Source organism: Apodemus sylvaticus, chromosome 6 (genome assembly GCF_947179515.1).
Source record: "Apodemus sylvaticus chromosome 6, mApoSyl1.1, whole genome shotgun sequence".
In the NCBI taxonomy this organism is placed as follows: domain Eukaryota; kingdom Metazoa; phylum Chordata; class Mammalia; order Rodentia; family Muridae; genus Apodemus; species Apodemus sylvaticus.
In genome coordinates, this window is record NC_067477.1 from 67,624,768 (window position 1) to 67,652,559 (window position 27,792).

Consider the following 27,792-nt stretch of genomic DNA (forward strand, 5'->3'; position numbering starts at 1 on the left):
GCCTGGTCTACAGAGTGAGTTCCAGGACAGCCAGGGCTACATAGAGAAACCCTGCCTGGGTGAGGGGGGGAACCAAATCCAAAAAACCAAAATAAATAAATAAATAAAATAAAATAAAAATAAAAATAAAAAAAGATAACATTTGATTAAATACTAAAATGTTCAAAACATTGTAATTGAAACTTAAAGCAAAATTTAAAGAAAATGAATTTGGGGACTGAAGAATGGTGGTTAAGGGCACTTGCTGCTTTTCCAGAAGACCTACCTGCATTTGGTTCAATGATGGTTTGAATGACAATGTCCCCATAGGCCCATGTTCTTGAACGATTGTCCCAGTTGGTGGGACTGTTTGGAACTATAGGAGGCATGGTGTTGTTAGAGATGAATCCAGGAGCAGCCTCTACCCATCTCCACTGTGTCACTCTTGCTGCCTCCTCCTAGCAGATCAAGATGTGAACTCTCAGCTGTTCCTGCCTTTGCTCCACCATACAGGGAACATGGATGTGGCACACAGACCTTGGGGGTAGCCAACAGTTCTCTAATTGGGCTGGAAATTATGCTTGATACTACAATCCTAGCCAACTTACCCAGGAGTTAGTGAAGTGGGATCTTGGAGGAAAATCTACAACTGACATTTTACTAAGCCTGCATAACTAACCAAATTCTAAATAGTTGTCCTTGTACCTAGAGATAGACTCTGCACCCCTCATCAAAGAAACTTCTCCTTGCAGCAGATAGAGACCATTACAGAAACAACAATTAAAATAGAGAGTTGTGGCTTCCAGTCCTGATGGATACTTCTACACAACATTCCACCACCCAAGGCTCATGAAGTATTTCAAGAGTGGGTGGGAAGACTCTAGAACGAACCAGAGGATCAGGGAGTTGGCTTTACGACTTTGTCTTCTAGAAATGTCAGAGCTATACACATAAAATCTCACCAACATGGCTGCCTAAAAGTGACCAGAACAAGGACACCACCAACAGATTCGCCAATACGGACAAAGGACAGTCCTTGAGGCCTCTTAACCTTCCACAAAAACACAACAGGCAACTAAGGAGTGTTGAGTGATAGACAGTCTTCCCCAGAGAAAAGCAAATCAACTGGTTATCCGTAGTATATAGTCAGCACTCACTGAGCCTGGGCTGGCACAATGTAACTGAGCAGAGGAACACACATCCACCCACCTCCACACATACATATGTTACAATTAAAGAGAGGCCATGAATCTAAGAGAATAAGGGGGAAAGTATATGGGAGGAAGAATATGAGGGAAGGAAAGGGGGAAATGATGTTATATTATAATCTAAAATAAATTTTAAAAATTAGTTATCCACCCTTGATGCTTTGGAGTTGTTGCTATTTAATTCCTAATTTTGTTTTTGTTTCATAACTAGGTAAGCACTTGTTTAAGGTAGCTAGGCTGTTTTATGTTTGCATATGTTTAAGCAATATTTGATGTATCCAATGTCTCAGGTTGGAAAAATTGCCAGACCCTTAAAAGAAACAAGATCTGGAATGAACTACAATCCAGAAACAGAGGGCACACACCTGAGAGGTTTTCTGACTGGCTTGAGCCAGGTGAATCCACTTCTAGTACAGATCTTTGAGAGAGAAAGACACAGGACTTTGATTCAGATCTTGAGGAGGGAAGACACACACCTTTATTCCTAATTTGAAGGCAGAAAGACATACCTTTAAAATGGACCATAGCTTCTGCTAGAAGTCTAGACAAGGACACCGTGGGAAGCTCTGCTCCTTGCCTGCCTGTCCTTCGTGTGTGTGTGTGTGTGTGTGTGTGTGTGATCAGAGCCATTGTGTGTGTGTGTGTGTGTGTGTGTGTGCAGAGCCATCCAGCCTTGTGGGACTGACCCACTAATGAGTAAGTCCATAGATCTGTGACTCTAGAGAACTCCTAGTAATACAATAAACTAGGGCATCATGATCTTTAACTGTCTTTTTGTCACTGTTTAGTTTCTGAAAAATAAAGTTCAAATCAGATATAAAAACATCAAAACCCATGAAAAAGGCATTCAGGATGCTATGTCCAAAGGTTCATCCTATTTACCTTTATTTAGTCAGAACAAAACATCCAGAAAACAGAAATTACTAACACACAGAACCCTGAAAAGGTAGTGTGCACAGTTTAATTACCATTTTTTCTAGTTTCACATTTCTATAGCTATACCTTGCTATGCTATACTTTTGCAGAACATAAAATATGTAATTTTTCCATGGATACATACAACGCCCACTAGGAAAATCCTAGTTCTCTACTAAACAACAGTAGTAAAACATCTGTCCCTTAGCAAACCACAAAATCTGATGCATTTTTTGTTACATTTTTGGTTTTTGAGACAGGGTCTACATAACTTAGGCTGGCCTCCAACTCATGATCTTCTATCTCAGCCTCTACTTAAATAGTGGAAGTTGCTAAGTGCTACCATGACCAGCTGAACTGCATTCTTTATGAGAATATTCTTCTAAGAATGGTAAATTTACTGTAATTCTTGCATTTAGGAGGCTGAAGCAGGAGATTTTTCATGAGTTACAACCCAGGCTGAGCCTTTCTCCCAAAACCAATAAAAGGTAGACATGGTAGCAATGTAATCTCAGTATTTTTACAGCAAGGTGGGAGGCAAAAACAAGAGGATCCCATAAACTTGAAGGTCAGGTAGCCTGCACATCTGGAGCATGAACAAGAGACCCTGTTTAAAAAATGCAGAAGGCAAGGACTAGCACCTGAGGTTGTCTTGACGTCAACAATGTACCCTAGCATGTAGGAGAATGCACTCAAAACCACTAATACACCCAGATTTCTTTCTCTTTTTTCTTCCTTCCTTCCTTGCTTCCTTCCTTCCTTCCTTCCTTCCTTCCTTCCTTCCTTCCTTCCTTCCTCCCTCCCTCCCTCCCTCCTTCCTTCCGAACTGTGGCCAATGGCCTGGCTGTATGGGTAAAGGCACTTGGTGCCAAGTGTGACCGAGCTGAGTCTAAGTAAGCCTGGGCCCACATGGTGACATGAGAACTGACTTCTGCAAGTTGTCCTCTGAAACTCAGCATGGTCCCTTGTGCTTTTAATCCCAGCACTCAAGAGGCAGAGGAAGGCAGAGCTCTGTGAGGCTGAGGCCAGCCTGGTCTACATAGTGAGTTCCAAGAATAACGAGACTTATAGTGAGACCACACTTCAAAGAAAGAAAAAAAAGAGAAAAAAAAAAAAACAAACCAAAAGAAATAACAATGGTTGTTCTCTGACCTCCACATGTGCTATGGTGCAAGTGCTAACACATCCATTCCTTCACTGGAATTGAAGCTTACTCATTCGACATCCCAGGACAGATATATGCAGCAATAGTTATCAAAAACCTAACCAACGTTGCCATGGCCTTATTATTTTTAATATGTAATACTGTAGCCTAATAATTTAATATTACTTTCTTCCATAAAGCAAATTTATGTATTATCTATTATCAAAACATATCATTCTCAATAGTATTATGTAAGAAACATAAAAATGGCTTTAAAAACAATCAAGGACCACAAGACTCCAAAACATGTAAAAAATTTAAGTTTGATACAAAACATCATACATTATGAACTGTAACCAAACTCTTGATTTCAATTTTAAATGGCAAAGCTAAAGTTTCCTGGAATAAAGTTATTTTATTCTAAAATAAATAACATTTTCTAATACTCATGATTATATTATTCTACCATATATCCCTTTAACCTGCTGGCTTTTTGTCTATGTTCTGGGTGGTACACTGACCACTTCAAACCACAAAGAAAGTTAACGAACCCTTTAACTTATCACTTGAAGTTTATTTTGTAGCACTTTTCTTCAATATCATGTAATTTACTGATCGCAACTGTTTATAAATGTAATGCTTGGCCTTTGAGACAATTAAAAACCTTTAAGTACTAAATTTTTACATCATGATTTGTTTAACTTAAGAAGTGTTATGACGTTGAAAACTAATAGATTTAAAGCAGAAATGATGACTTCCACAAAAACCAGGCACTCCTCCCAAACATCAGAAAGGAAGGAAGACAAGGAAAAGGTCAGACAAAAGAATGAAGGCAAGACAGGCAAGAACGTTCTTCTTTCCTGTTTCCAAATGAGAGAGAAACTGTGAGGTCTCAGCAGATAACGTCATCAATCATGTCCGTTCTTAGTACGGGGCTTCTTTACATGTTATTGAATCCCATCATGCCTTTCATATTCCCAGCAGCACCCTGCTGAAACTGCCTCATCATTGACTGAAGGCCAGCCATGCCACCTAGAGGGAGATGGGAGGAAAACAGGTCATGACCAGGCACTCTCTGAACCAGTTACAACTTTTGCCTAAGTACTTTAACTTCTAAAGTACTTAGCAATTAAGTCAGTAGCTTTTAAGAATATACAAAATTAAAATGTGTATTATTCGCTTTATTTTTATCTAAGAATATGAAAAATGTGCTTCATGAAGTCACCATAAGAAATAAAGAAAACCATAAAAAGATCTTGGAATAGTTCCTGTCTATAATCAAGAAGTCCAAACAGAACATTTTTTCTAGTTACCAAGTCTTCTTGTAACTAGAATTAGTTTTATAAAAACTGGCCAGTGAGGGTAGGGGCTGTGTTTCAAAGCACTTACAGAAAAAAAGAACTGACCATTTGCTAAGCACTTACTATGTGAACTATTCCACATATAGTAATTAGACCATTCACTTGTCACAATCTCCTGATGAATATTACCGACAAACTCTCCGAAAGGGAAGTTTAGAAAGTTTTGAGGACTTTACAAAAATTACACAGTAAAAATGGAATTAAAAAGTTCAAAATTTTGTGTGATTTCAAAAATTCTCTAGATAAAGACACCCAAATCTAAAATGAGGGAAAGTTCAGTGGAAGAAGCATTAAGGAAAGATGACTAGTGTTGGGATGGAGCCCAGCTGGTAAAGTGTCTGCCCAGTGCATGCCCAAGATGCACGAGGCTCTGGGTTCAATTCCTAGCACTCTAGACCTGTGATCAGAGCTTGGGAGATAGAGATGGGAAGTCAGAGACTCCAGATCACACTCAGATACTTAACAATGTCCAGCTGGCCTGGACCATCTGACATCCCATCTCATAACCATGTCCAGCTGGCCTGGACTATCTGACATACCATTTCAAAGCAAAAAAAAAAAAAAAAAATCATCAAAGATGATGAAACAGCTTGTCCCCAAATCACAGCTGATGGGCTGGATACAGTGGCAGAACCTTTAATTCCAGCATTTGGGAGGCAAAGGCTGGATCAAACTGGTCTTCATACCAACTTCCAGGGAGGGCACTCAGGTCTACACAGTGAGACCATCTCTCAAATCCCTGGGTAATTAAATAATGTAAAATAATTTTTAAAACTAGGGGGAAAAAACGGTCTTGTCAGCAGACAGCTGCTTAGATAGAGTGCTTGGCTGCTGCTGCACAGAATGAGGACCTGCATCTGGACATCCAGCCCTGCATGAAAGCTGGCAATGGTGGCCAACGCCTCTAATCCCAACCCCAGGAGATGGGAGGAGAACAGAGTTGTGAGGATCCTTGGAGTTTCGTGGCCGGTCAGGAGTCCAGCTGAGCAGCAAGCGCCAAATCAGTTTGGTCAGAAACACTATCTTTAAAGAAGTGGAGAACAACAGGGAGAGACCCCTGATGCCAATGTTGGGTCTCCATATGTACTTAACTAGCAGACACATGCACAGACCACACATACACAGGACACACCATACAGAGGGCAGCAGAGGACAAACTAAAACCTCAGCTTATTTATAAACTACAGAGGAGACTCAGTGAGTACAAGTGACTCGAGCCTAGTGACCCACACTGAACTCCCAGAACCCATGGAAAAAGGTGTATGTAGCAGTATGCAGCTGTAATCTCAACATTCAGCAAGATAAAGGCTTGTGGGACAGGGTGAGGTAGGAAAGCTGGGAGGACCAACACAGGGAAACTATCAGATGACACAGTAAGACAGCTTGGAGTTTTGCTACACAGTGCAGCAGCAAAAACCAGAGACACTTCTTCCGCAGGGTAGAAGACTGTTCTTTGATTTCCACAAGAACAATGTAACATGAACATACATGCTCACACCATATACACCAGACACAGACAGACAGACAGATACAGACACAGACACAGACACACACACAGACACACACACACACACACACACACACGTTTTTCATACTGTTCCAAAACCTTCTCTTTATCTAGAATGATTAAATAGTCAGCTGGGACTCAGATGGTCATCTCCCTTCAAGCACTTTTCTTTAAACAGGTTTTTATATCTCACTACGGAAGGCTTACCATTAAACTACAACCCTTGTATATTTTACTGTACTACAACTGACCAAGAATTTTATATTTACCCATGTGATGAAGAACTCGTGGGTCCATCATTTTGGCCATTTGTTGATTTAATTTTGCCATCTGTGACTGACTCACATTCTTAGACATGTCACCGCCTGATAAAACAAGACATTAATTAGTATATGGTGTGGTACAGAACATCATGCAGTTTACTAATCTTTTTCTCAATTACATTTTTTTTAAATAAAACCACAAGAAATTCTCTATAATGAATCATTTGAAGGGCTTTTCATTGTTGTAACTGCATTAGCAGTTAGTTACAACAGGAAATTCAGCAGTAACTTTTCCACTATGAGACTCCTGGCTTCAATATTTTGTTTGGAACTTTGTTCTCTTAGGTGATACACTGTTTCCCCACTCACCTTTGAAAAGTCCTTTGATACCTCCCATCTTTTTGACCATCTGTGCAAACTTGGTATACTGGGTCAGAAGTTCTTGAACATCTCTTGTTGACACACCTGATCCCCGGGCAACTCTTTGGATTCTGCCTGGTTGCTTACTAAAAACCTTGGCACCATCTGTACTGTCCAGTTCTGCACACAAAGACAAACAATTTCAATATATAAAATTAGCAGCTAAGCACTCTGCCTTTATCCTAAAAATGGAAGTGCATTTGTTAGAAAATAGGAATAAAGCCAAACTTGAGACAAAACTTTGTACTGAACAAGGAAGAACTGACTCACAAAGGAATTTCAAATGGGCAATATAAAACTTCAGAGGCTTTTACAGATGCCTTTTTAATTTATTTTATGTTTTAGATACAGGGTCTTATATATCCCTAACTAGACTCAAAATCTTTATATAGTTGAGGATTACCTGAACTTCTGATCCTCCTGCTTCCATTTCTTGATGGCTGGGACAACAGGTGTTTGATACTAGACCGTTTACTGGGTTCTAACAGATTCCTGTGTGCTAGCCAAGCACTCTACCCACTGAGCTATATCACCCTCAGCTACAGGTGCAGGGTGTGTGTGTGTGTGTGTGTGTGTGTGTGTGTGAGAGAGAGAGAGAGAGAGAGAGAAAGAGAGAAAGAGAGAGAGAGAGAATGTATGTACAGGTGTGTACAGATGTGCACGCTCCAAATTTATCTGTTGACACAGAATCTTTCAGTAACCATGATGCTTGGTGTTTTGGGTAGGCTGACCAGCCAGCAAGCTCCCAAGATCTGCCGCCTGTCTCCATAACTCAGCAGAAGAGTTAAAGGAATACAATCATGCCTAGTTTCTGTACATGGAATCTGGAGATTTGAATTTTTTTTCTTTATTCTTTTGGTTTTTCGAGACAGAGTTTCTCTGTGTAGCCCTAGAACTCACTCTGTAGACCAAGCTGGCCTTGAACTCAGAAATCCACCTGCCTCTGCCTCCTAAGTGCTGGGATTAAAGGCCTGTGCCACCACCACCCGGCTTGAAATTCAGTCCTCTTCATAGCAAATAGTCTGACTCCATGAGCCATCTCCCCAGCTCATTTCATTTTACAGAGATAAAATTTCATTTCTCTATACATTATAATATGTAAACAGAACAACATACATATAAATGGTCAAACCACAAAACAGAATTAATAAATGTTAGTATTTCTCATGTTTGCTTTTATGTTAAAATTTTAAAAGTAGAAAATATTTTTAAAATATTTGTAGCATTAGAATAAAAGGAACAAAGCAAATATATGTATAGTTTATCTACAATTTAAAAAGAACACTCTGAGAACCAACAGGTGTGGTAACACAAATCTTTAATCCCAGAATTCATGAGGCAGGAGGATCACTGTAAGTTTGAAGCAAGTTTGGATTACACAGCAACATCCAGGCCAGATAGGACTACATAGTAAGACCTGACCTTTAAAAGGAAAAACCTCAGACGACTTCTGAAACTCTACGCCTGTCACCCTGTATTTTACATGTCTATTCTTTCTATGTCCTTCACATATCACAAGAACATAACATAGTACAAAATCAGAACAGAGGCACTCACTGTCATCCTACCCTAAATAACTGCTAACTTCTACTTCACACATTTAGACCTCACAAGCAAGTGGAAGACAGAGATTCTATGTACAATTAATGGAGAAATTCTTAGATTTCCTATAATGGAGAAGTTATATCTAGTAATATTCAAATCCTTTTGTAGTATACTTGAGAGTCCCCTTCAGTTTTTTGATCACTTGGAATATAAGGTGTTCTGCCCTTACTTAATGTACAATGGAAGGAATGAGGTGGACTTCAGTTAAGCTATCTACTTTGAGCTATACACTGTAGATAGCACATGCATTCAGGAAGTTGAGGCAAAAGGATTGCAAGTTCCAGGCCAGCAAGGGCTACACAGTAAACCTTGGCTCAAAAAAGACAAAAAGGAGTGCAAGAACAAAAAAAATCTATAGTGTGATTGTCTCAGAAACGAACAAACAAACAAAAAACCTCAAACAAAACAAAGCAAAATAAACAAAGCCAAAATGCAGACATAACAGAAAATACTTCTCAGTTCCGTTTTCATTATATGTCAGGTTGGCCTCTTGGGTGACCGGATTATAAACCTGTTATGATATCTCTATTCCAATATTCTCTTTATACCATCCCTAGCATCCCTTAATAAGCAGTACAGATGGCTCAGCAGATAGAGGTGTTTGTTGCCAAGCTCTAGAATTCACATGGGAGGTGAGAACCAACTTCAAACAGATGTCCTCGAACCCCCCCACATGTATATCAACCCCTCTGCCTCATGCTAATAAGTATCTAAGTAAGTTTCTAAACTGGGAGTCAGGGAGGTGGTGGGAAGCTGGGCAGTGGGCTTATGTATGACTTTAATCCCAGGATTTAGGAGGCAGAGGCAGGCAAATCCCTGAGTTCGAGGCCAGCCTGGTCTACAAAGCCAATTTCTAGAACAGCTAGAAATACACAGAGAAACCTGTCGCAATATCGGGGTGGGGGAGTAGCTCCATGACTAAAAGGACTAGCTCATTTTTCAGAAGACCAGGGTTTGTTTATATATTTATGAATGGCTTTTAAAAAAAGATGTATTTATGTATACGGGTGCTTTGTCTGCATGTACATTTGCATATCAGAAGCGGGTATTGGGTCCCATGACTTTTGGGACAGTCAAAAATGGGTGTTAGCCACCATGTGGGTGCTGGGAACTGAACACAGGACCGAGAAAAGAGCAGCCATACCCTAATCAGCCAAGTCACCCTCTAGTCCCGGATTACTTTTGAGACAGGACCTCATTTTGTATCTCTGACTAGTCTAGAACTTGCTATGTAGGTCAGGTGGGCCTCAAATAGACCTGCCTCCTCTGCCTCTCAAATGCCTGGATTAAAGGAGTGCATCACTCTACCTAGCCAACATTTAATTCTTTAAAGCCCAGGAGTCTCTCAAAATTGACTAATTTCCCCCATTTATTCGTATCTACATAATGAAAACATACAACTCTTTCTTCACAACTCATTTAAAGAGGTGTTATACTTCATATTTCTCTCATGATGAATCAGCCCAGTGATCACAGCCCCTTAAGTCAGAGCATGCAGGTTATTCTAAATCTATCTAAAGTAATCTTTTGGTCTAAGTTCCCTCCATCTTGCCAACAAGAAAATAGCGACCCTGAGAACTCGCTGGTCCTCAGAACACTGCCCTCGGTCAGGCCAGCCCTCTCTTACCTTGGTCATTCATACTGTCCATTATTGTCATCAGTTTCTTTAGCCTCGCCATTGACTCCTGCTCATTTCCTTTGCTCATAAAATCTGTGCCAAAGCCAGGAATCATCCCCTAAAACAGATTTAAACAGTAACCAATGACTTAATATTGCTCAAAATGTCAATATTTAAATACTAACTTTGAAACTAAAAGATCCATTTTACCAAATAATTAATGTAAGCATATCTGTTTTTAGATATTACAATGAAAAGCAAAACACAGTACATCACATAAACTTATGAAAATGTCATAACAAACCCACCATTTTACAAAACTGGTATAAACTAATAAGGCAGATGGCGCTCCTGTTACAGCCATGCCTGCTGCTTTGCAGTGTACTAAACTTGCTTTCTTTCTAAAAATAAGATGAACACAAAGTATAAAGAAATTTTAGAAACATTTAAGGGTAACTAACCAAGATCTGACTGAACGGGCCCATTTTCATAATGTTCTGAAACTGTTCATACATGTCTCGCAATGTAAACTGACCTGAAATGCAATACAATAAGTTCAGATATAGTAGCAAGCATGAATTCATCTTGAAGCACACTATGCAATCAACAAGCATTCACTGCAGTCTCACCATGTAGAGGCCAGGATGAACACTACAGGAGTAGTAGGCACATGGTCAAATTGTACCACAGAGAAGCCTACTATTCTAACACATTGAATAAACATATACACATACACAAACTCAGAAACAAGGCAGACAAACTATACCTACTAAAATGACTACAATTAAAAGGCTCTGACATAGCAAAAGCTAAAGAGAATATAGAACATGTAAAATTCCTATTTATTACAGGCAAAAATATAAAATGGCAAAAATGATTTATAAGATGTGCAGTAGCTTAGCTATCCATGATCAGAAAATGAACAGACAGAGGAAGAAACGGTACTCAAATAATGCCAGGAGTGACGACACATGCATTTAATCCCAGCTGGATCCTATGAGTTTTAGGACAACTTGGTCAACATCGGGAGCTTTGGGATAGCTAGGGCTATATAAAGAGTCCCTATATGAAAAAAATTAGCTACATATAACTTCATTGATGATTATAACAATATTATGCTGATGGGCATAGTGGTTCACACCTGTAATTGCTACAATCAGGGGGATGAGAAGATTCCAAGTCTGTAGCCATTCAGGGATAAAAAGGAAGATTCTGTCTCAAAAACAAACTATGTGGGTTGGTCACATGGCTTGGTGGATAAAGGTACTTGCCACATCACTTGTTGACCTGAGTTTAATCCCTGGAAACCATAAAAAGGTAGAGTAGAGAACTGATTTCAGTTGTTCTTTGATCTGTATATACTTGCCACAGCATACTCACTCACACATATCACACACACAATAACGATGATAATAATAATATTATATTACTACTACTACTACTACTACTACTATTATATTATTGGAGAAATCATGCTGTATGAAATAAAGGGAAATGAACATACTATAGAATTCTAAAAGAGGGAGGGAAATGAACATACTATAGAATTCTAAAAGAAGCCTGGGCTGGAGAGAAATGAACATACTATAGAATTCTAAAAGAAGCCTGGGCTGGAGAGAGGGTTCAGTGATTAAGAGTGATTGCAGTTCTGCTGTAAGATCATTGTTTAGATTCTAGCATCCACTTGGCTAATCATAAGGAAGTGGGACCAGCTAGATGGCTCAATGGTATAGGCGTTTCCCACCAAACCTCATGAGTTGAGTTTGATACCCAGAACCCACATAAGATAGGAGAAAAGAGAGTTCTGCAAGTTATCTTCTGATCTCCATACATATGCATGACATGACATGTTATATACACATTCATATGAATACACATGTGAATTTTTTTAAAGCAAACTAAGTGATCAATGAACAGAAAGTCCATGCAATAGAATCAAGTGAAAACTTTAAAAGTAGAAAAATCAAGTGACACTGTCAAATGTTAACTGGAGAACATTAGAACAATAATTGTAATTGGAAAGTAAGCGGAGCTTGGTGACCTCAAAACTAGCAGAATATTATGAATAAAGACAAAAATGCTACAGATATCTAAGGAGTCAGAAGCCAGAGAGTAGACAGACTATGTACAGTACACAGAAGCACAAGTAGGCCACTGCTTCAAGACAGAAAGGCCTGGCATGATGCAGCCTTTAATCCCAGAACTCCTGAGACAAAGGCAGGGATATATGAGCCCAGCCTAGTCTACAGAGCAAGCTCTAAGACTCTATTCTCAAAAGAAAAACAAAAATCAACAAAGAATGACAGAAGGCAATGAAAGATAAATTCAGCCACTGAATGCATGTCTGCTGAGGACCAGTGTGTCAGATCCTGAGGAAGGTACTGTGAAGATGAAAGACAAGAGCACAGTGATGAACCTTACCTTCACCTTCAAGAAGGAAGGTGAGTATCAAATGATTGTGATGAATGACAACAATGAATTACAGAGGACAGAGGAACATGCATCGTAGGCTTCTAGGAATCAGGTACGACATGTTAGGAGAGATCAAGATGTAAGAAACTGAAAATTCAGCAGGCTGGCTCAGAAGGCTAACTATAGCAGTGTCAAAACCTTATGCAGAAGATGGGAACTACACTATATAATGGGGTTATTTACAAGCCTTTTACGGGCAATGGGAAGCTGCTGGAGGATTTTAGATTGATGGAATGAGCCACGGGCAGTGGCTCATTTTTAATTTATTTTAATTTAATTATAACCTATAATTCCGTCTTTCCAGAGGCTGAGGCAAAAGGATCCCAAGCTCAAGGACAGTCTGATGAGGTGTTTGAATGACAATGGTCCTCACAGGCTCACATATTTGAATATTAGGTTCCCAGTTGGTGGGCTGTTAAGGAATGATTAGAAGGTGTAGCCTTGTGGGAAATCTGTCACTGGACTGGGCTTCCAGGTTTCAAAAGCCCAAGTCATTCCCAGTCTTGTTCTCTTTGCTACACAGGGTTTCTCTGTGTAGTCCTGGCTATCCAGGAACTGACTTTGTTGACCAGGCTGGCCTTGAACTCAGAGATCCACCTGCCTCTGCCTCCCAAGTGCTGGGATTAAAGGTATGTGCCACCATTGCCTGGCTTACAATTTTTTTATTGAAAGAAAAAAAAAAAGAAATGAAGGGAAAGTATGATAGTGCATGCCTATAACCCAAGTGGAAGCAGGAGGACTAAACTCCAAGGCCAGCCGAGCTCTACAGTACTGCATGCTCTCAGAAACCAGTGGGGTGGGAGGTAGACTAGCCATGAAGCACTTGCCTAGCACCTCAGCATCATGAAAAGAAAAAACAAACAAAAAAACAAAGCAAGATATGAAAACAATTGAGATCAAATGCCTTTTTGCTACAAATATACCGTGCTTCAGCTTCTCTATAAGAGCCTCGTTATCATCCAACTTCAGCTCATTGACTTTATCAATCAGTCCTTCAATGTCACCCATTCCTGAAAGACACCAGAGAGAAAAGTGAACAGACAATAATATGCTCACCTTTACATCATTACAAGTACACTGGCACATGTAATAACTTTTGCAAGGTTAAGTACTTTTACTGTATTTTATGTGAAAAGAACTGAAGCTGACAAAGTTAAATTGCAGCAAAGACATAAATCAGGGAAGACAGCCCAAGGCTGGCCTCCTAACTCCGTGCTCCCTACCTATCACACTTTAGGACAACAGGAAGGCTTTACTGTCAATACAACCTCTATTACAACAACTACATTTCTGCATTATGTGCTCAAATATTCTAAAAAGCACTCCATCTAATAACTCATGTTTCCACATTAACCACAGCAAAGAAGAGGTTTAGAGGGTTGGGGATGCAGATCAGCAGCACATGCAAGGCCCTGGTTTCGATCCCCAGCACTTAGAGAAAAGTAAAATCAGGTTAGAATGATAAGTCACAAAAGGAAATTACCTTTTTAAGAGAGTAAGCTCAGGACTAAAGCCCTAATTGTTCTAAGATCCACCAACTCAGAGACTATTCCACACTATACTCACCTAGCAGCTTGCTGATGAAAGGCTGAGTTTTGAAGGGTTCAAAGTCATCTATGTGCTCCCCTGTGCCAATGAAGATAATTGGACTTTTTGTGGCAGCAACTCTACAAAGAAAAAATAAAATAAAAAATAACTTCAAAAAAGAAAACAAATTCTTTAAAGATATTAGACAAAATGACTAAAATTAAAGTTTCTTTTCACTAGTTAGACCTATACCAATTGGGCTCCAAAATTCCTTTTGTACTTAAATCTCTTTTATAGATTCTATCAATTCCATTACTATAATGTTTTTAAAAACAGAGTAAGTAACTCATAAAATCACACACACACACACACACACACACACACACACACACACACACACACACACACGATCCCAAGGCATAAAACAAATGATTGATAGGGCAAGGGATTAATAACAGCCACACCAGTGAAGCCTCAACTGATACTCACGCACTGAGAGCGCCTCCTCCTTTTGCATGACCATCAAGTTTTGTCACTATGACTGAAGCTACATCTACTTTATCTTTAAAGGCCTTCGCCTGGGCCTCACAAGCCTGTCCGATGGATGCATCCATTACATAAACAATGTTATCAGGTTGCTAGAAAGAGTAATAAAAAGACATGTTTTTACTGGTGTTACAAAAAGGTCACGATGAGCATGTATGTATAGAACGCTTACTTTAAATATTGAATCACTAAGTTTTCACTCAGGGAACGCCATAAATAAAGTGGCATATAGGTCTTGACAAAGAGATAAATATGGAAAACTTTGTGCTCATGATACAGAGAAAAACTATGGTAACCTCTTTGGAAATTATTTCAAGCTGAGCCCTAAATGAAGAAGACAACCTTGCACCTTTAATCCTAGCATTTGGGAAACAGAGACAGACAGATCTGAGTTGGAGGCTGAGGACAGCATATTCTAAAGAGAATCGGTTCTAGAATAACCAAAGCTACAAAGAGAAAACCTGTCTCCAAAAATAAATAAATAAATAAATAAATAAATAAATAAATAAATAAATAAATCCATTTATTTCACATTTGTCAAATAACAGTAGCACTTAAAAGACACTAATTAGTAAAAATCACCAACCAAAGAATAAGGTTTGCAACAGGTATAAAGCTGCTTCTTACTGCTACTTTATTTCCATCATAATTTTATTTTTGTTGAGAAGGGGTGTGGTGGTTTTAATAAAAATGGTCCCCATAGCCTCCTATATTTGAATGCCTAGTCATGAGAGACTGGTGCTACTTGAGAAGGATTAGAAGGTGTGGCCATTTTGAAGTAGGTGTAGCCTTGCTGGAGGAAGTGAGTCATTGGGGGTGGGCTTTGAGGTTTCAAAAGCCCAAGCTAGGCCCAGTAGCTCTCTCTTCTGCTACCTACAGATCTGGATGGAGAAATCTTGGTTACTTCTCCAGCACCATGTCTGACTGTGTGCTACCATGATAATAATGGACTAAACCTCTCAAACTGTAAGAAGATCTACTAAATGTTTTCTTTTATAAGAGTTGCCTTGGTCATGGTGTCTCTCGCACTGCAACATAACAATGAACAACACACAGGTCTCACTATGTAGCCTTGGCTGGCTTAGAAGGTAAGATAACATAAAATAAGTTGGCTTTGAACTCACAGTGTTTCCCAAGTACTACAATAAAAGGCAAGTGTCGCACCTAGCTCCACCTTCTAACAGCTTTAAAGGAAACATTAAATGACAATGTTTCATTTTGAAAAATCTTTAAAATTATTGTTTCTACTGAATTTAAGTATCAAGAAAAAACCAACAAATATTGAGATAAATTCTTAATTTTTCATTATTATTTTTTCTATGTTGATGACAGTAAGACCTTTATCACTCAGTGATAGTAGCTGTCTTACAGGTAAGAAGTAATTTATATTCACTCGATCAAGTTTCATAGTTAAACTGACGTTCTTAAAACAGCGTCCCATGGAAAGCTACTTACTATAGCATTAGAAACTTGAAGCATTTCTTCAAACAAAGAGTCTTCCTGTTTGTGACGACCACTTGTATCAACAATAATAATTTCAAAATTTTCATTTTTGAATTTCTCCACTCCTTCAGAAGCAATGATGACAGGATCCATTTCAGTATAGCTATTTAAGGTGAACAAATGATTTAACAACCACAATGGGAAAACAGTCAAATATTATTTACTTGGAAACTGTCAGTTTACTTTTTATCTATTCTGAAAAATTGAAAATATTATATTTTCAATTTAGAAGAAAGTACTAATAAGTAATAAATACAGAAGCCCATTTCTTTGGCATCATGAGATACCACCAAACTTTTCCTACCCAAGGCTGTATAACTTACTACAGGTTTTTTTTCTAAATTGTCTCCTTAAACATTTATTAAAATATCATCTTTAATAAATGAAGTCATGTTACAAAGTGTATTATACCTGCTCTTCCATTTAACAACCTTTTGTTATAATTTTATGAAGTTATTAAATGCTCCTGTAAAACAGTATTTTTAAATTATACAGCATCCCACCAGATGACATCATCATTTACAGTGTGCAATGATGTTGGGCGTTTATGTTTTTTCTGGTATGTTAGTATTAATACAGACATGAACTAAAACAAATACTTTCCTAAAAAAAAAACAAAAACAACAACAACAAAAACCAGGGGCAGGGCCTGGAGCTGGAAGAGCATTCAAGAACACTGGGTGCTCTTCCAGGGGACCGAGGTTTAGTTCTAGCACCCAAAAAGCTGGGCTCAGAACCATGGTAGTAACTTCAGTTCCAAGCAATACAATGTCTTCTTCTATTCTTCAATGGGACCAGGCAGGCACACACACAGTAGACATATATGAATGTTAAACACCCATACAGAGATCAAATAAATTAAAATGACAGTTATTATCATTGCTATATATTAATTAACAACCAATTAATTGTTTTTTGAGATAATGTCTTACTATGTAGCCTGGCTAAACTGGTACTAGCTATATATAGTTCTGGGTAGTCTTGAACTTATGATAATCTTCACCTTAGCATCTTAAGTACTGAAATTATAGCTGTACAACTAAAATTTGTAAATTTAAAAGGAAACAGGATAAAAGATCTTCATAGAAAGTGACAATGACTGCATAGATACAGATAGTAGGCTTCATAAAAGATTGCAGTAATTATTTTTGAAGGGCAGTTTTAAAGGGGAGTTTAAAGGGGAGATTGCTATAACAAACAATACAACAAAGTGCACCACTGCATTCATTCTTCTTTTCATTATATGCATCTCCTTATTTACTTGATCTTCTATAGGTGTATGCTTATAAGCATGAACAAACCATGGTGCACCTGAGAAGTCACAGGGCAACTTGAAGCAGTAGGTTCTCTTTCCACTATAAAGGTCTTGGGAATTAAACCCAAGTTGCCAGTGTTGATGACAAGTGACTTTACCTGCTGAGCCAGCTCACTAGCACCCACTATATTCAACTTTTTGAGGGGGGGGGGTTAGATTTGGTTTTTTTGAGACAGGGTTTCTCTGTATAGCCCTGGCTGTCCTGGAACTCACTCTGTAGACCATGCTGGCCTCGAACCCAGAAATCCACCTGCCTCTGCCTCCCAGAGTGCTGAGATTACAGGCGTGGGCCACCACCACCCGGCTATATTCAACTTTTTAAAAAGAATTATTTTATTATTTTATATGTGAGTACACTGTTGCTCTCTTTAGACACCAGACCTCATTACAGATGGTTGTGAGCCACCATGTGTTTGCTGAGAATTGAACTCCGGATCTCTGGAAGAGCAGTTAGTGCTTTAACTGCTGAGCTATCTCTACAACCCCCCCCCCCCCACTGTATTCATTTTAAAAAATGTTCTTTTGAAGGGAGGAGGTTGTTTTGTCTTTTGTTTTGCTTTAGTAGAACTAGGTATTAAACTCAGGGCCTTGTACATGCCAGGCAAGTGCTCTGTCCATAAGCTACATGCCCAGTCTCCTTTCGTGAGTTTGGACAAATGTGTACAATCCATATAACCATTAGCAAGACTCTAGGTACAAAGCTGTGCTGACTAGTTTTTTGTTTTGTTTTGTTTTGTTTTTGGTTTTTTTTTTGGATTTGGTTTCTTCAAGACAAGGTTTCTCTGTATAGCCCTGGCTGTCCTGGAACTCACTCTGTAGACCAGGCTGGCTTCGAACTCAGAAATCCGCCTGCCTCTGCCTCCCATGCCAATATGTGCTTCATTTTTAGTGTTTTGAAGGTATACTTATTTGTAGGTGTGTGTGTATGTGTGTACACATGCATGCACACAAGTAGGTGTACCTACACATTGATGTGCCGCGGTACACATGTGGAGCTCAAAGGGTAACCCTCTGAAGTTGGTTCTCACCTTCTACCATGTTTCTATGGTTAAACTCAGGTTGTCAGGCCCCTACGTTCATTTTTAATTTTTTTCCCGTATTACATACTTTATATTCCCTAACATCTATTAATGAGGTATGCTTCTAATTTCTTAAAACAAAAAAAGAACTCCATGTATGGTGCTATACATCTTGTTATCCCAGTACTCAGAAGACTGAGACAAAAGAATCACAAGTCAGAGGCCAGCCTGGACTACTAAAGTTTTCCAGGACAGACTAGACTAAAACTGAGACTTAGTCTCTTATAAAACCAAAGCAAACAGTAGCCTACCTTCCATAGAACGGAATTCTTGCTTTGGTGGCATTCTGTTTTAGCTGGTCAAAAGCTCCTAAAAGAGAAATAGGTAATGAAGCCTCAAATATGACAATGGAAATTACAAAAAACAGATTTTAAATTTCAACACACTACCTGCTCTGAATGTATCTGCACATATCAAACAGGTCTTCCAACCTTTCCTCTGGTAATAATATGCTAACTGGGAAAGGAAGATTCAAAATAAAGTATCAGAAAACATAATAAATCATTTTATATAAAACTACATTGTTTAATCTTATTATCTAAGGAGTAAAGCTTCATAATTCTCTTGAATGTAATATAAAATACTGAGGCACAGCAAAATCTCTTAAGAATTTAAATTGTCATTCAATGACTGTAAGATGAAAAAGCAACAATAATTACTGTCAAAAATGCTAACTTGTAATGTTAAGGCTAAAATAATTAATACTACCCTTTAAAAATAACCATTACTCCCGCCCTTAAACTATAACATGGCTAAAGCCTGTTTGTGGGGGAAAGAAAAAAAATCTAGCAACTAATTTGGGGAACCCAATTCTAGAAAAAGCAAGTATCATAAAATGAATTTAAAAAAATCAATATAAGGATATGTAAAATAAAAGGTCATATCATATACAGTGGGGCACTCAAAGGAGTATTTTGTGTCGAAACAAAGTAAATTTCCTGTGTTTCTTTCAATTAAAAAGAAAAAAAAATCATTGAGATCCCTAGCTCCCACACACAGCCCACCCTCTTTTTCCACACGCAGACCTCCTGGCTGGAAGTAACTACAATACAAGCTGGCCTCAACACATCAAGGCCCATCAGCCTCTTCCTCCACTGCATCTGGCCATACTTACTCTTTACAGACAGGAATTGCTTTTTCTGTTTCAAACAGAACCAGAATTAACATTTCTTTTATTGGTTTTGATTGTTTGTTTTTGGTTTGGTTTTTTGGAGATGGTCTCCTACAGCTAAGGCTGACCTCAAACTCACTATGGAGCTGAGGATTCCTTCAATTCCTGATCTCCCCACCTCCATAAGTGGATGGAACTACAGTCACGCATCAACACACCTGGTGTAGAAGTCTAACATTCTAACAAAAGCCATAGGAAACTATAGGATTCTATGTCTTTTCCTATAAAAATATTACAAACGCAGAAAAGATGCATCAAGTAACAAAACTGTCAAACAATCTATATCCTGGCTTTAAAATAAAACTCTATTTACACAAATATAGCTTGCATATGACTTCATTTTAAAGATTATTTACCTTTGAACACGTTGTTGTTTTACCACTCCCTTGCAATCCAACAAACATGATCACATTTGGCTTTCCCTTAGTCGGCGTCCACGCTTTAACTCCAGGGTCTACAAGCTATGCACCAGAACGAAAATATCAGACTACTGTGTGGCACTCAAGAATTCCTCTCCCTATGACATTTAATCTATGTCACGCTGAGGATGTTTTCATTTTATTGAAGCCACCATAATACCAACATTCTGAGGCAACTCTAGCAGCCCCCTTTGTGCAGAGTGAAATTTAAGAATTTTATAAAATATTGCAGAGTTGATGCCTTTCCTAAAAAAAGGTGATTACCAAACGTGATACATAAATTCAATCCCCAGGAGCCACACGGTAGAGAGAAACAGCCAACTCTCAAGTTGTTAAACATTGTACATACTTGCTAGCCACACACACACACACACACACACACACACACACACTAAATGAATGTAATTTTTAAAATTTCTCATAATATATAAAGTTGAAGCTATCTAAAAATATTTTATTATTTAGTCTACATACATTTATGCTACTCAAATGTTACCATTTCAGCAGTAATCTATATAATGAGATATTTTATATTTCTTTTCTCATATACCAAGTCTTCAAATGCAGCTAGTGTATACTTTTTAAATTAGCCTTTCCTATTGAATTAAGAAAAAAATTAAAAGCTGTTTTTGATAACAGGGATAGGCCCAGAGTTTCACATAGCAAGGCAGGCACTCCACCATTTATGTGGTCTCACCTTTTCTTCCTCCTTATTTAAATTAGTGTGTTTAATTTAATTCCCTACTTAAATAACCTACGATTAAGCCTAATCACATTACAAGTGCTCAATGATCATGCATCTAGAGGCTTTTTTTTAAAAGATTTATTTATTTATTATATGTAAGTACACTATAGTTGTCTTCAGACACTCCAGGTAGTCAGATCTTGTTACGGATGGTTCTGAACCATCATGTGGTTGCTGGGAATTGAACTCAGGATCTTCGAAAGAGCAGTTGGTGCTCTTAACTGCTGAGCCACCTCTCCAGCCCTCTCTAGAGGCTTCTATACTGGAATGTATATTCAATTTGACAAATGTTTGCGTGAAGCAAAATGATAAATGGCACATGAAGACACCTTCCAATTCAAATATTAAATTTTCTAATACCAAAAGATCTATAAAATTATTTCCTAAAGAAAGCTAGAGAGAAAAATATAATTTTACAATGGGTTAGTGGGAAAGAGACACATAGGTACAGTTCTCCAACACAAGGCTTATTTTCTTTCTTTTATTTTTGAGAGTCTCATATTACCTAAGCTGGACATGAACTATGTAGCTAAGGCTAGCAAGAAATTACTGATTCTCCTCTTCTAATAACTTGAAGACTTGGGATTACAGACATACACTACCATATTTGTCAAGTATAAAGCATTCTAAAACATGGCCAAAAGCTTAATTTTGACCCTATTTAGAGTCTGAAATAATTATTCACACATGATTTTTGATGATTGATGATTAAACAGATCTCCCTAGGTTGGTTTGGAACTCACTATGTAGCCCAGGCTACCCTAGAACCTCAGGCAGCGTATGAGCAGCATTCCCTGCTAGGATTACGGTGGTGAACTGCAGACCTGGTATAAATAAGCCTTTATGGAACACAACGATGTCCATTCATTTACTCTCTTTGTATTTCAAAAGCAGAGCTGAAGAGCTGCCAAAGAGAACATGTGGCTCACCATATGCACAACCCTTATAAGGAAGCCTGCCAAACTCTCGCCTAGTCAATATCGTCAAGGTATTTATTATCCATGAGGTACTACATATAAGTTTCAGGGAAACACTGGTAAAGAGAAGGGAAAAGAAAAACTAGAACACATCTTCTTGTCCCTTTTCCAAGCATGTGCAAAACCTTGGAAAACTTCTAAAATAGGCAAAATCTATCTTAAAACAAGTCCATTTCCCTTCCTGCTATATCCTTCCTATATAGAAATGTTACACTACATTCACCTCCATTCTATACACTCAAGGCAGAATCAGCTATGGTGACTGATATGTTTAAAATTCTTAAAATATTTAAGAAATGTAAAAATAAGACATCTGAATGTCTATTTATGCCATGAAGTATAAAGAATGAAGGTGAACATAGAAAGATCTAGAAGGAAGTAATGGAATTAAGGGTATGTACCACCACAGTCAGCTGGTATTCAGGGTTCATGCTAGTAGGCTGTCGGACTGTGTAAATGCCAGTGCAGTAAAAAGGTAAAGTGGGCAAGCCAGAGACACAGTTCAATGGCAGAGCCTATGCTTGTCACTAGGTTCAATCCCCAGCAGGACACACTGGAGTAAACAATGTTGTAATATGTTACTATGAAGGCAGTTTTAACTTTGCGTTGCATACTTATCATTGCTCTAGATTGTTAGCTTCTCTGAGATAAGGACCAGTCCTTGGCTGTTCACAGTACCTGGCATACTGCCTGGAATAAAGTAGTTACTCAACAAACGTTTCCCAATGAAGTTCTAGAATTTATGATAATTCTTACAAAATATCTAAATTTAGTTTCCAGCACAGCACCTACATCAAATAGTTACAGTTCCAAGGAAATCCAAAGTCTTTCACATCCACAGACACCAGAAATCACATGCACATATCCAGACATAGACACACAAAAATATTTTTTCAAACAATTTCTAGTTTTATTTTTGTTATTCATTTTTTACATTATTCAGTTCATGTGTGTTTTGCCTACATGTATGTATGTACCATGTGGCACATGTGGTGATTAGAAGATAGCATCAGATCCTCTGGAACTGGAGTTGCAGATGGTTGTGAATCACCATGTAAATGCTAGGAATTTAACCTGGGTCCTCTACAAGAGCAACAAGTACTCTCAACTGCTCAGCCATTTCCCCAGGCCCACACACAATTTTTTTTTTTTAAATAGCCCACTTTCAGAGAAGTTAATAGTCCTTCCATTTACTCCCTAGCTCTTTTTTGCTGTGTGTGTATGTATATTTGTCTGTACTTATGTCCCATGACACACATGTGAAAATCAGGGAACTGCTACAGGAGCCAATTCTCTTCTACTACACAGCTTCCAGGAACGAGTTCAGGTTATTAGTTTTAGCAGCAGTCACCTTTACCAGAGAAGCATCTTGATGGCTCAAATTTATATTTTAATATGGATGAATTTTCCATAAAATACAATAGAAGGGACTCAAAAGCAAAGAGTTGATGGACTCATAATCTTTATACATGTTTACCTTTACAAGTTCTTTAAATACAGCATGCTGAATCATTTTTCTTTTGTTCAGACCAGATGCCATCTCTTCAAGATCAATTGCAGACCTTCAAAATGGTGACAATTGGGATAAGAGGAAAGTCAGTTAAGATAATCTCAAAGTACTTCTGTCCCACAGAATGTAAGTATTCAATTATTCATATTAATTAGCATTCAAATAATTATTATAGATTTATAAGATTATACCACAAAGAATTATACTATAAAAGACTAGATGCAAGACTTTGAGTAGTTTTTTAAGACTTACAGTTCAATGCATAATTAATTTCTCTGGATAAAACTATAAAATATTAATTTTATTTTTTTACAGATTGCAAATTTTATACCCAGAGAATCACACTGACTTTCTGGTTCAACTGTTCAAATGCTGGTACTTTTATATCTTCTCCCAGAAGATCTTTTTTTGTTGGTTTTTTGTTTTTTGAATTTTGTTTTTTTTCGAGACAGGGTTTCACTGTGTAGCCCTGGCTGTCCGGGAACTCACTCTGTAGACCAGGCTGGCCTCGAACTCAGAAATCTTCCTGTCTCTGCCTCCCAAGTGCTGGGATTACAGGTAGCTGCGCTACCACCGCCTGGCTCTCCCAGACTATCAATGTAAAAGAAGGAATGCTAGACTGGCATTCAAGAAGTTATTAGAGATGCCTGTATGGTCCAGGTGCCCTGTCCATATGTCTCTCAAGGAATATTGTAACAAAGACCACACAGTGGACGCCTTCAAACAGGGACAGAGAAGCCAAAATGCAGAACAAAAGAGAATATAACTCTTCAATCATGAAGAATACTGACACATATACTCTTAGCACAATTTCAGGAAGAAACTGAATTACTGAAAAGCTTTTACATTAAAGTCACATCACATCTAACTATAATAAATGACTAACTCCACCCCCAAAAACAGGTAAAATAGAAGAAAATCTGCAATGAAATGAACCCGTCCTTGATTTGATCATGGAACTATATGGACATACATAGTCCTTCTATCTTTCTCTCTCCATTCTTCTTTTCTTCATTTAAATCTTTTGGCCAAGGCTGACCTGAAGCTCACTGTCTAACAAAGGCTGGTACTGAACTCATGGTATTCCTCTTACCTCAGCCTCCCAGGAACAAGCCACCACACCTTGTTTCACAGGCAGTTTTCTGACACATGAATTTAAAACATCCCAGTGCTGCATAGAAATATCTTATAATAAAGCAAACTTTCCTAATTACTGCCTCAATCTCAGTAACCCAAACTTAGTTTGTATTGTTTTTACACAATTAATTCAACTTACTTAACATTTTCTCTTAGTTGCTTCACTAGTTTAATATTAACATCTGCTTCCAATAATGCTGTACATACTTCTTTCAACATAGCATTTAATACCTGAAAATAAATAAAATTAAAATATGCTTAGTATTTTACTCCAGCAACATAAAAACAATGACGGATTAGGTGTCATGTGCTACAGCAGCTTAATAACAATATAGCAATGCCACTATGCTACTGGAGGTGGGAAAAGATTTTTTCAATTACCCTTGGAGAGAAAATATTACTAAATCCCAGGCATTCTGTCAAAATAAGGCATGGCATTTAGTTTGACACAGTATTAGTAACCAAGTATTAATTATCCCCACAGTACACACTACCTCACTAGGCTAAAATGCTAATCTTTTATATAAAGAATGCTAAATGAAAGGTAAAGGGGAAACCAGATAAGCCCATGTCTAAGGAAGGAGAAAGGAGGACTGTGACGTTCTAGATCTATGCTGAGACAGAAGATTCAAGTATTCAAAATCTACATTGTTTTGGCTTTTTTTTTTTTAAACTAAAGGTAGATTTGGGGGATTCTTTAAAAAGGTTCTGACTAGTACAGTGAAATAATGGAAGGGGAGATAGGTCAGTAGGTAAGAGCACTTGCTGCTACTCCAGACGGCCTGAGTTTGATTCTTAGAACTTTGGCAGCTCACAATCCCCTGTAACTCAGCTGCAGAGACCAAACCACTTCTGGCTTCCATGGGCAATAGCATTGTTGTGCATATGAACACACACGCACACACACACACTTAAAAATTTAAAAAAGTTTAAAAAAGATATAGTAATGGATTTTTCAATATAAAGCATCCTTACTGTTATTGTGTATTTACAGTAGTAAATCTACACCAAATTAAATCACAAGTCTAAAGCGACATATTTAGTCCAGTTCTCTAATCTCCGTAACAATGCACCAGCACATGTACCTCACACTATATTCTCATACCTCTTCATTGATAATGGTGGCATTGCTCAAAGAGCGTAATGCTGATGTTATTTTTCTTCCAAGATCTGCTAGAACCATCTTGAAGGTTTTACGATGTACTTATGAGAACTCTAGAAAGGAAAAGAAAATATAAATGAAAACCATTTCTCATTAACTTCTAAGTGAAGAAAAATATTTAAATTAAATTTAAAGTTGAATACTATAACTTCAGCTTCTAACGCCTCAACCTGCAACTTTAATACATTCCTGTCCAAAAGATAAGTTAGGTTATGGCGCCTTCCACTTACATGTCTAACTAGAGAATCTTAAACATAAATCATCACATTCAAATGTCCAATAATATCTGTTGAAGAAATGAAACTATGGTCTTAAGTTAATTGTGTTCTCTTCTGCACATGCTCTTGAGGATGAGTAACTGAAAGGGGAATCCTGTCCCTTACAGAGAAAGAGAGAAACAGAGGAGAACTCCACAGACACGGTGCTCAGCTCCCTCCCACACTAGAGAACCCATGCTATTCTGAATCTGACTCTTAAGTAGAAAAGAAAAAGGGAAGGAAAACTTACCTTAATTCACAAATCACTTAACTTTTGTAGCACAAAAATAAATCAACTGCTGAGCCATTAACTACATGACAGTCACCCACTAAACCACTCCACATAAAGAACATCATGTCTAATGCTGGACATGGTAGCACACACTCCAATCCAACACTTGGGACTCGCTAAGAGCTGGAGGCCAGCCTGATCACATTGAAAGCTCCAAGCCAATCAAGGCCACATAGTGAGACCATGTCTCAAAAGAAACAAATGAAAAATAAATCTATTACTTCATCTTATTCTTCTAAGCACGAAGGAAAACATTCTTCTTCCCATTCTAAAGTGATTTACTGATTTCTCAACTCCAAAACCCTTAAGCTAGGCATGGGAGTACACTTCTGAAGTCCTAGCACTTGAAAGCAGAGGGGCAGGAGGAAGAGGAATAACGAGTTGGAGGCCAGCCTGAGTTACATGAGACAGTCTAAAATGAAAACAAACAAAAAGGTGTAGCTTTATAAAAGTATACAGATATACTGCTACATGTAAGGATGGCAGAACTCAACAGAAGTAAATAAATATGATTGCCTGTCCTCAACATGCTTTAATTACTAGATGGTAAGACAAGGTACATAAAAGAACAGCAGAAAAAACACCCAAACAGATTTCCTCTTGCCTAACTACAAAAAAAGAGGAGAGGAGAGGAGAGGGAGAGGAGAGGGAGAGGAGAGGAGAGGAGAGGAGAGGAGAGGAGAGGAGAGGAGAGGAGAGGAGAGGAGAGGGAGAGGGAGAGGGAGAGGGAGAGGGAGAGGGGAGGGGAGGGGAGGGGAGGGGAGGGGAGGGGAGGGGAGAGGAGAGGAGAGGAGAGGGAGAGGAGAGGGAGAGGAGAGGGAGAGGAGAGGGAGAGGGAGAGGAGAGGAGAGGAGAGGAGAGGAGAGGAGAGGAGAGGAGAGGGGAGGGGAGGGGAGGGGAGGGGAGGAGAAGAGAGGAGAGGGGAGGGGAGGGGAGGGGAGGAGAAGAGAGGAGAGGGGAGGGGAGGGGAGGGGAGGGGAGAGGAGGGGAGGGGAGAGGAGAAGAAAAGAGACTCACTCCCTTGTCTCTGGTCTCCAGCCTGTCTGGTTAGACGTTGGACAACAGCTACAGCGTTAGCCCTCTCACTTGCCAACCACTCGTGTCATTCCATCTTCAGGCTCATCGGCCTCCATTACTGTCTAAGCCAATTCCTACCAAAAATACCTCCACACACACACCATTAAATAACGATGATGGTGAGGATAACAACAACAACCATAATGGGTAATAAAATAAATTGGTTTGTGTCTTTGGAGAACCTAGACAAGTGACTAGTGAAGTAAACCTAACAATAAGGAGTCACAGTCAACTCTTGATTTCTATAAAAGTCACAGAATGAAAAACAAAATTAGGCTAAGCTAAACAAGTTAGGCTTTATCAAAACTTGGTTCTGAAATCACAGGCACCTTTTATTTTTGGCTCAGTAAGTAAGCATTGACTTCTAGATGACCCAGATTTAATTCCCAGCACCAATATGGCAGCTCCAGATTCTAGGGAATCTGGAACCCTCTTCTTGTATCCTCTGGCACCAGGAATGTATGTGGTACACATGCATATATGTAGGCAAAAAATCCCATAAACATAAAAAATGAAATCTAAAAATTAATTGAAAAGGAAACCAGTGAAAAAATAACTAAGATATTGGGCACAGGGAGACCTG

General features: G+C 38.5%; 1 protein-coding gene across 6 annotated transcripts in view; it reads right to left on the reverse strand.

Annotated features, from left to right (window-relative positions):
- The window catches only part of LOC127687323 (signal recognition particle 54 kDa protein), a 157,032-nt gene that overhangs the window by 18,763 nt on the left and 110,477 nt on the right, over positions 1-27,792 (reverse strand). For 5 of the 6 annotated variants that reach the window (XM_052185833.1, XM_052185836.1, XM_052185837.1 and 2 more), the window contains 15 exons: positions 25,527-25,636; positions 24,561-24,652; positions 23,252-23,336; positions 19,990-20,094; positions 18,852-18,918; positions 18,714-18,771; positions 16,021-16,171; positions 14,509-14,657; positions 14,059-14,159; positions 13,416-13,502; positions 10,482-10,555; positions 10,030-10,138; positions 6,747-6,917; positions 6,384-6,479; positions 3,800-4,278 (listed from right to left, as the gene is read on the reverse strand). In XM_052185833.1, the coding sequence (XP_052041793.1) occupies positions 4,187-4,278; positions 6,384-6,479; positions 6,747-6,917; positions 10,030-10,138; positions 10,482-10,555; positions 13,416-13,502; positions 14,059-14,159; positions 14,509-14,657; positions 16,021-16,171; positions 18,714-18,771; positions 18,852-18,918; positions 19,990-20,094; positions 23,252-23,336; positions 24,561-24,652; positions 25,527-25,604 (1,515 nt within the window). In that variant the 5' untranslated portion in view covers positions 25,605-25,636 and the 3' untranslated portion in view covers positions 3,800-4,186. Of the gene's footprint in view, positions 1-3,799; positions 4,279-6,383; positions 6,480-6,746; positions 6,918-10,029; positions 10,139-10,481; positions 10,556-13,415; positions 13,503-14,058; positions 14,160-14,508; positions 14,658-16,020; positions 16,172-18,713; positions 18,772-18,851; positions 18,919-19,989; positions 20,095-23,251; positions 23,337-24,560; positions 24,653-25,526; positions 25,637-27,792 lie in introns of those variants that run through there. The other variant, XM_052185839.1, reaches the window with a different exon arrangement.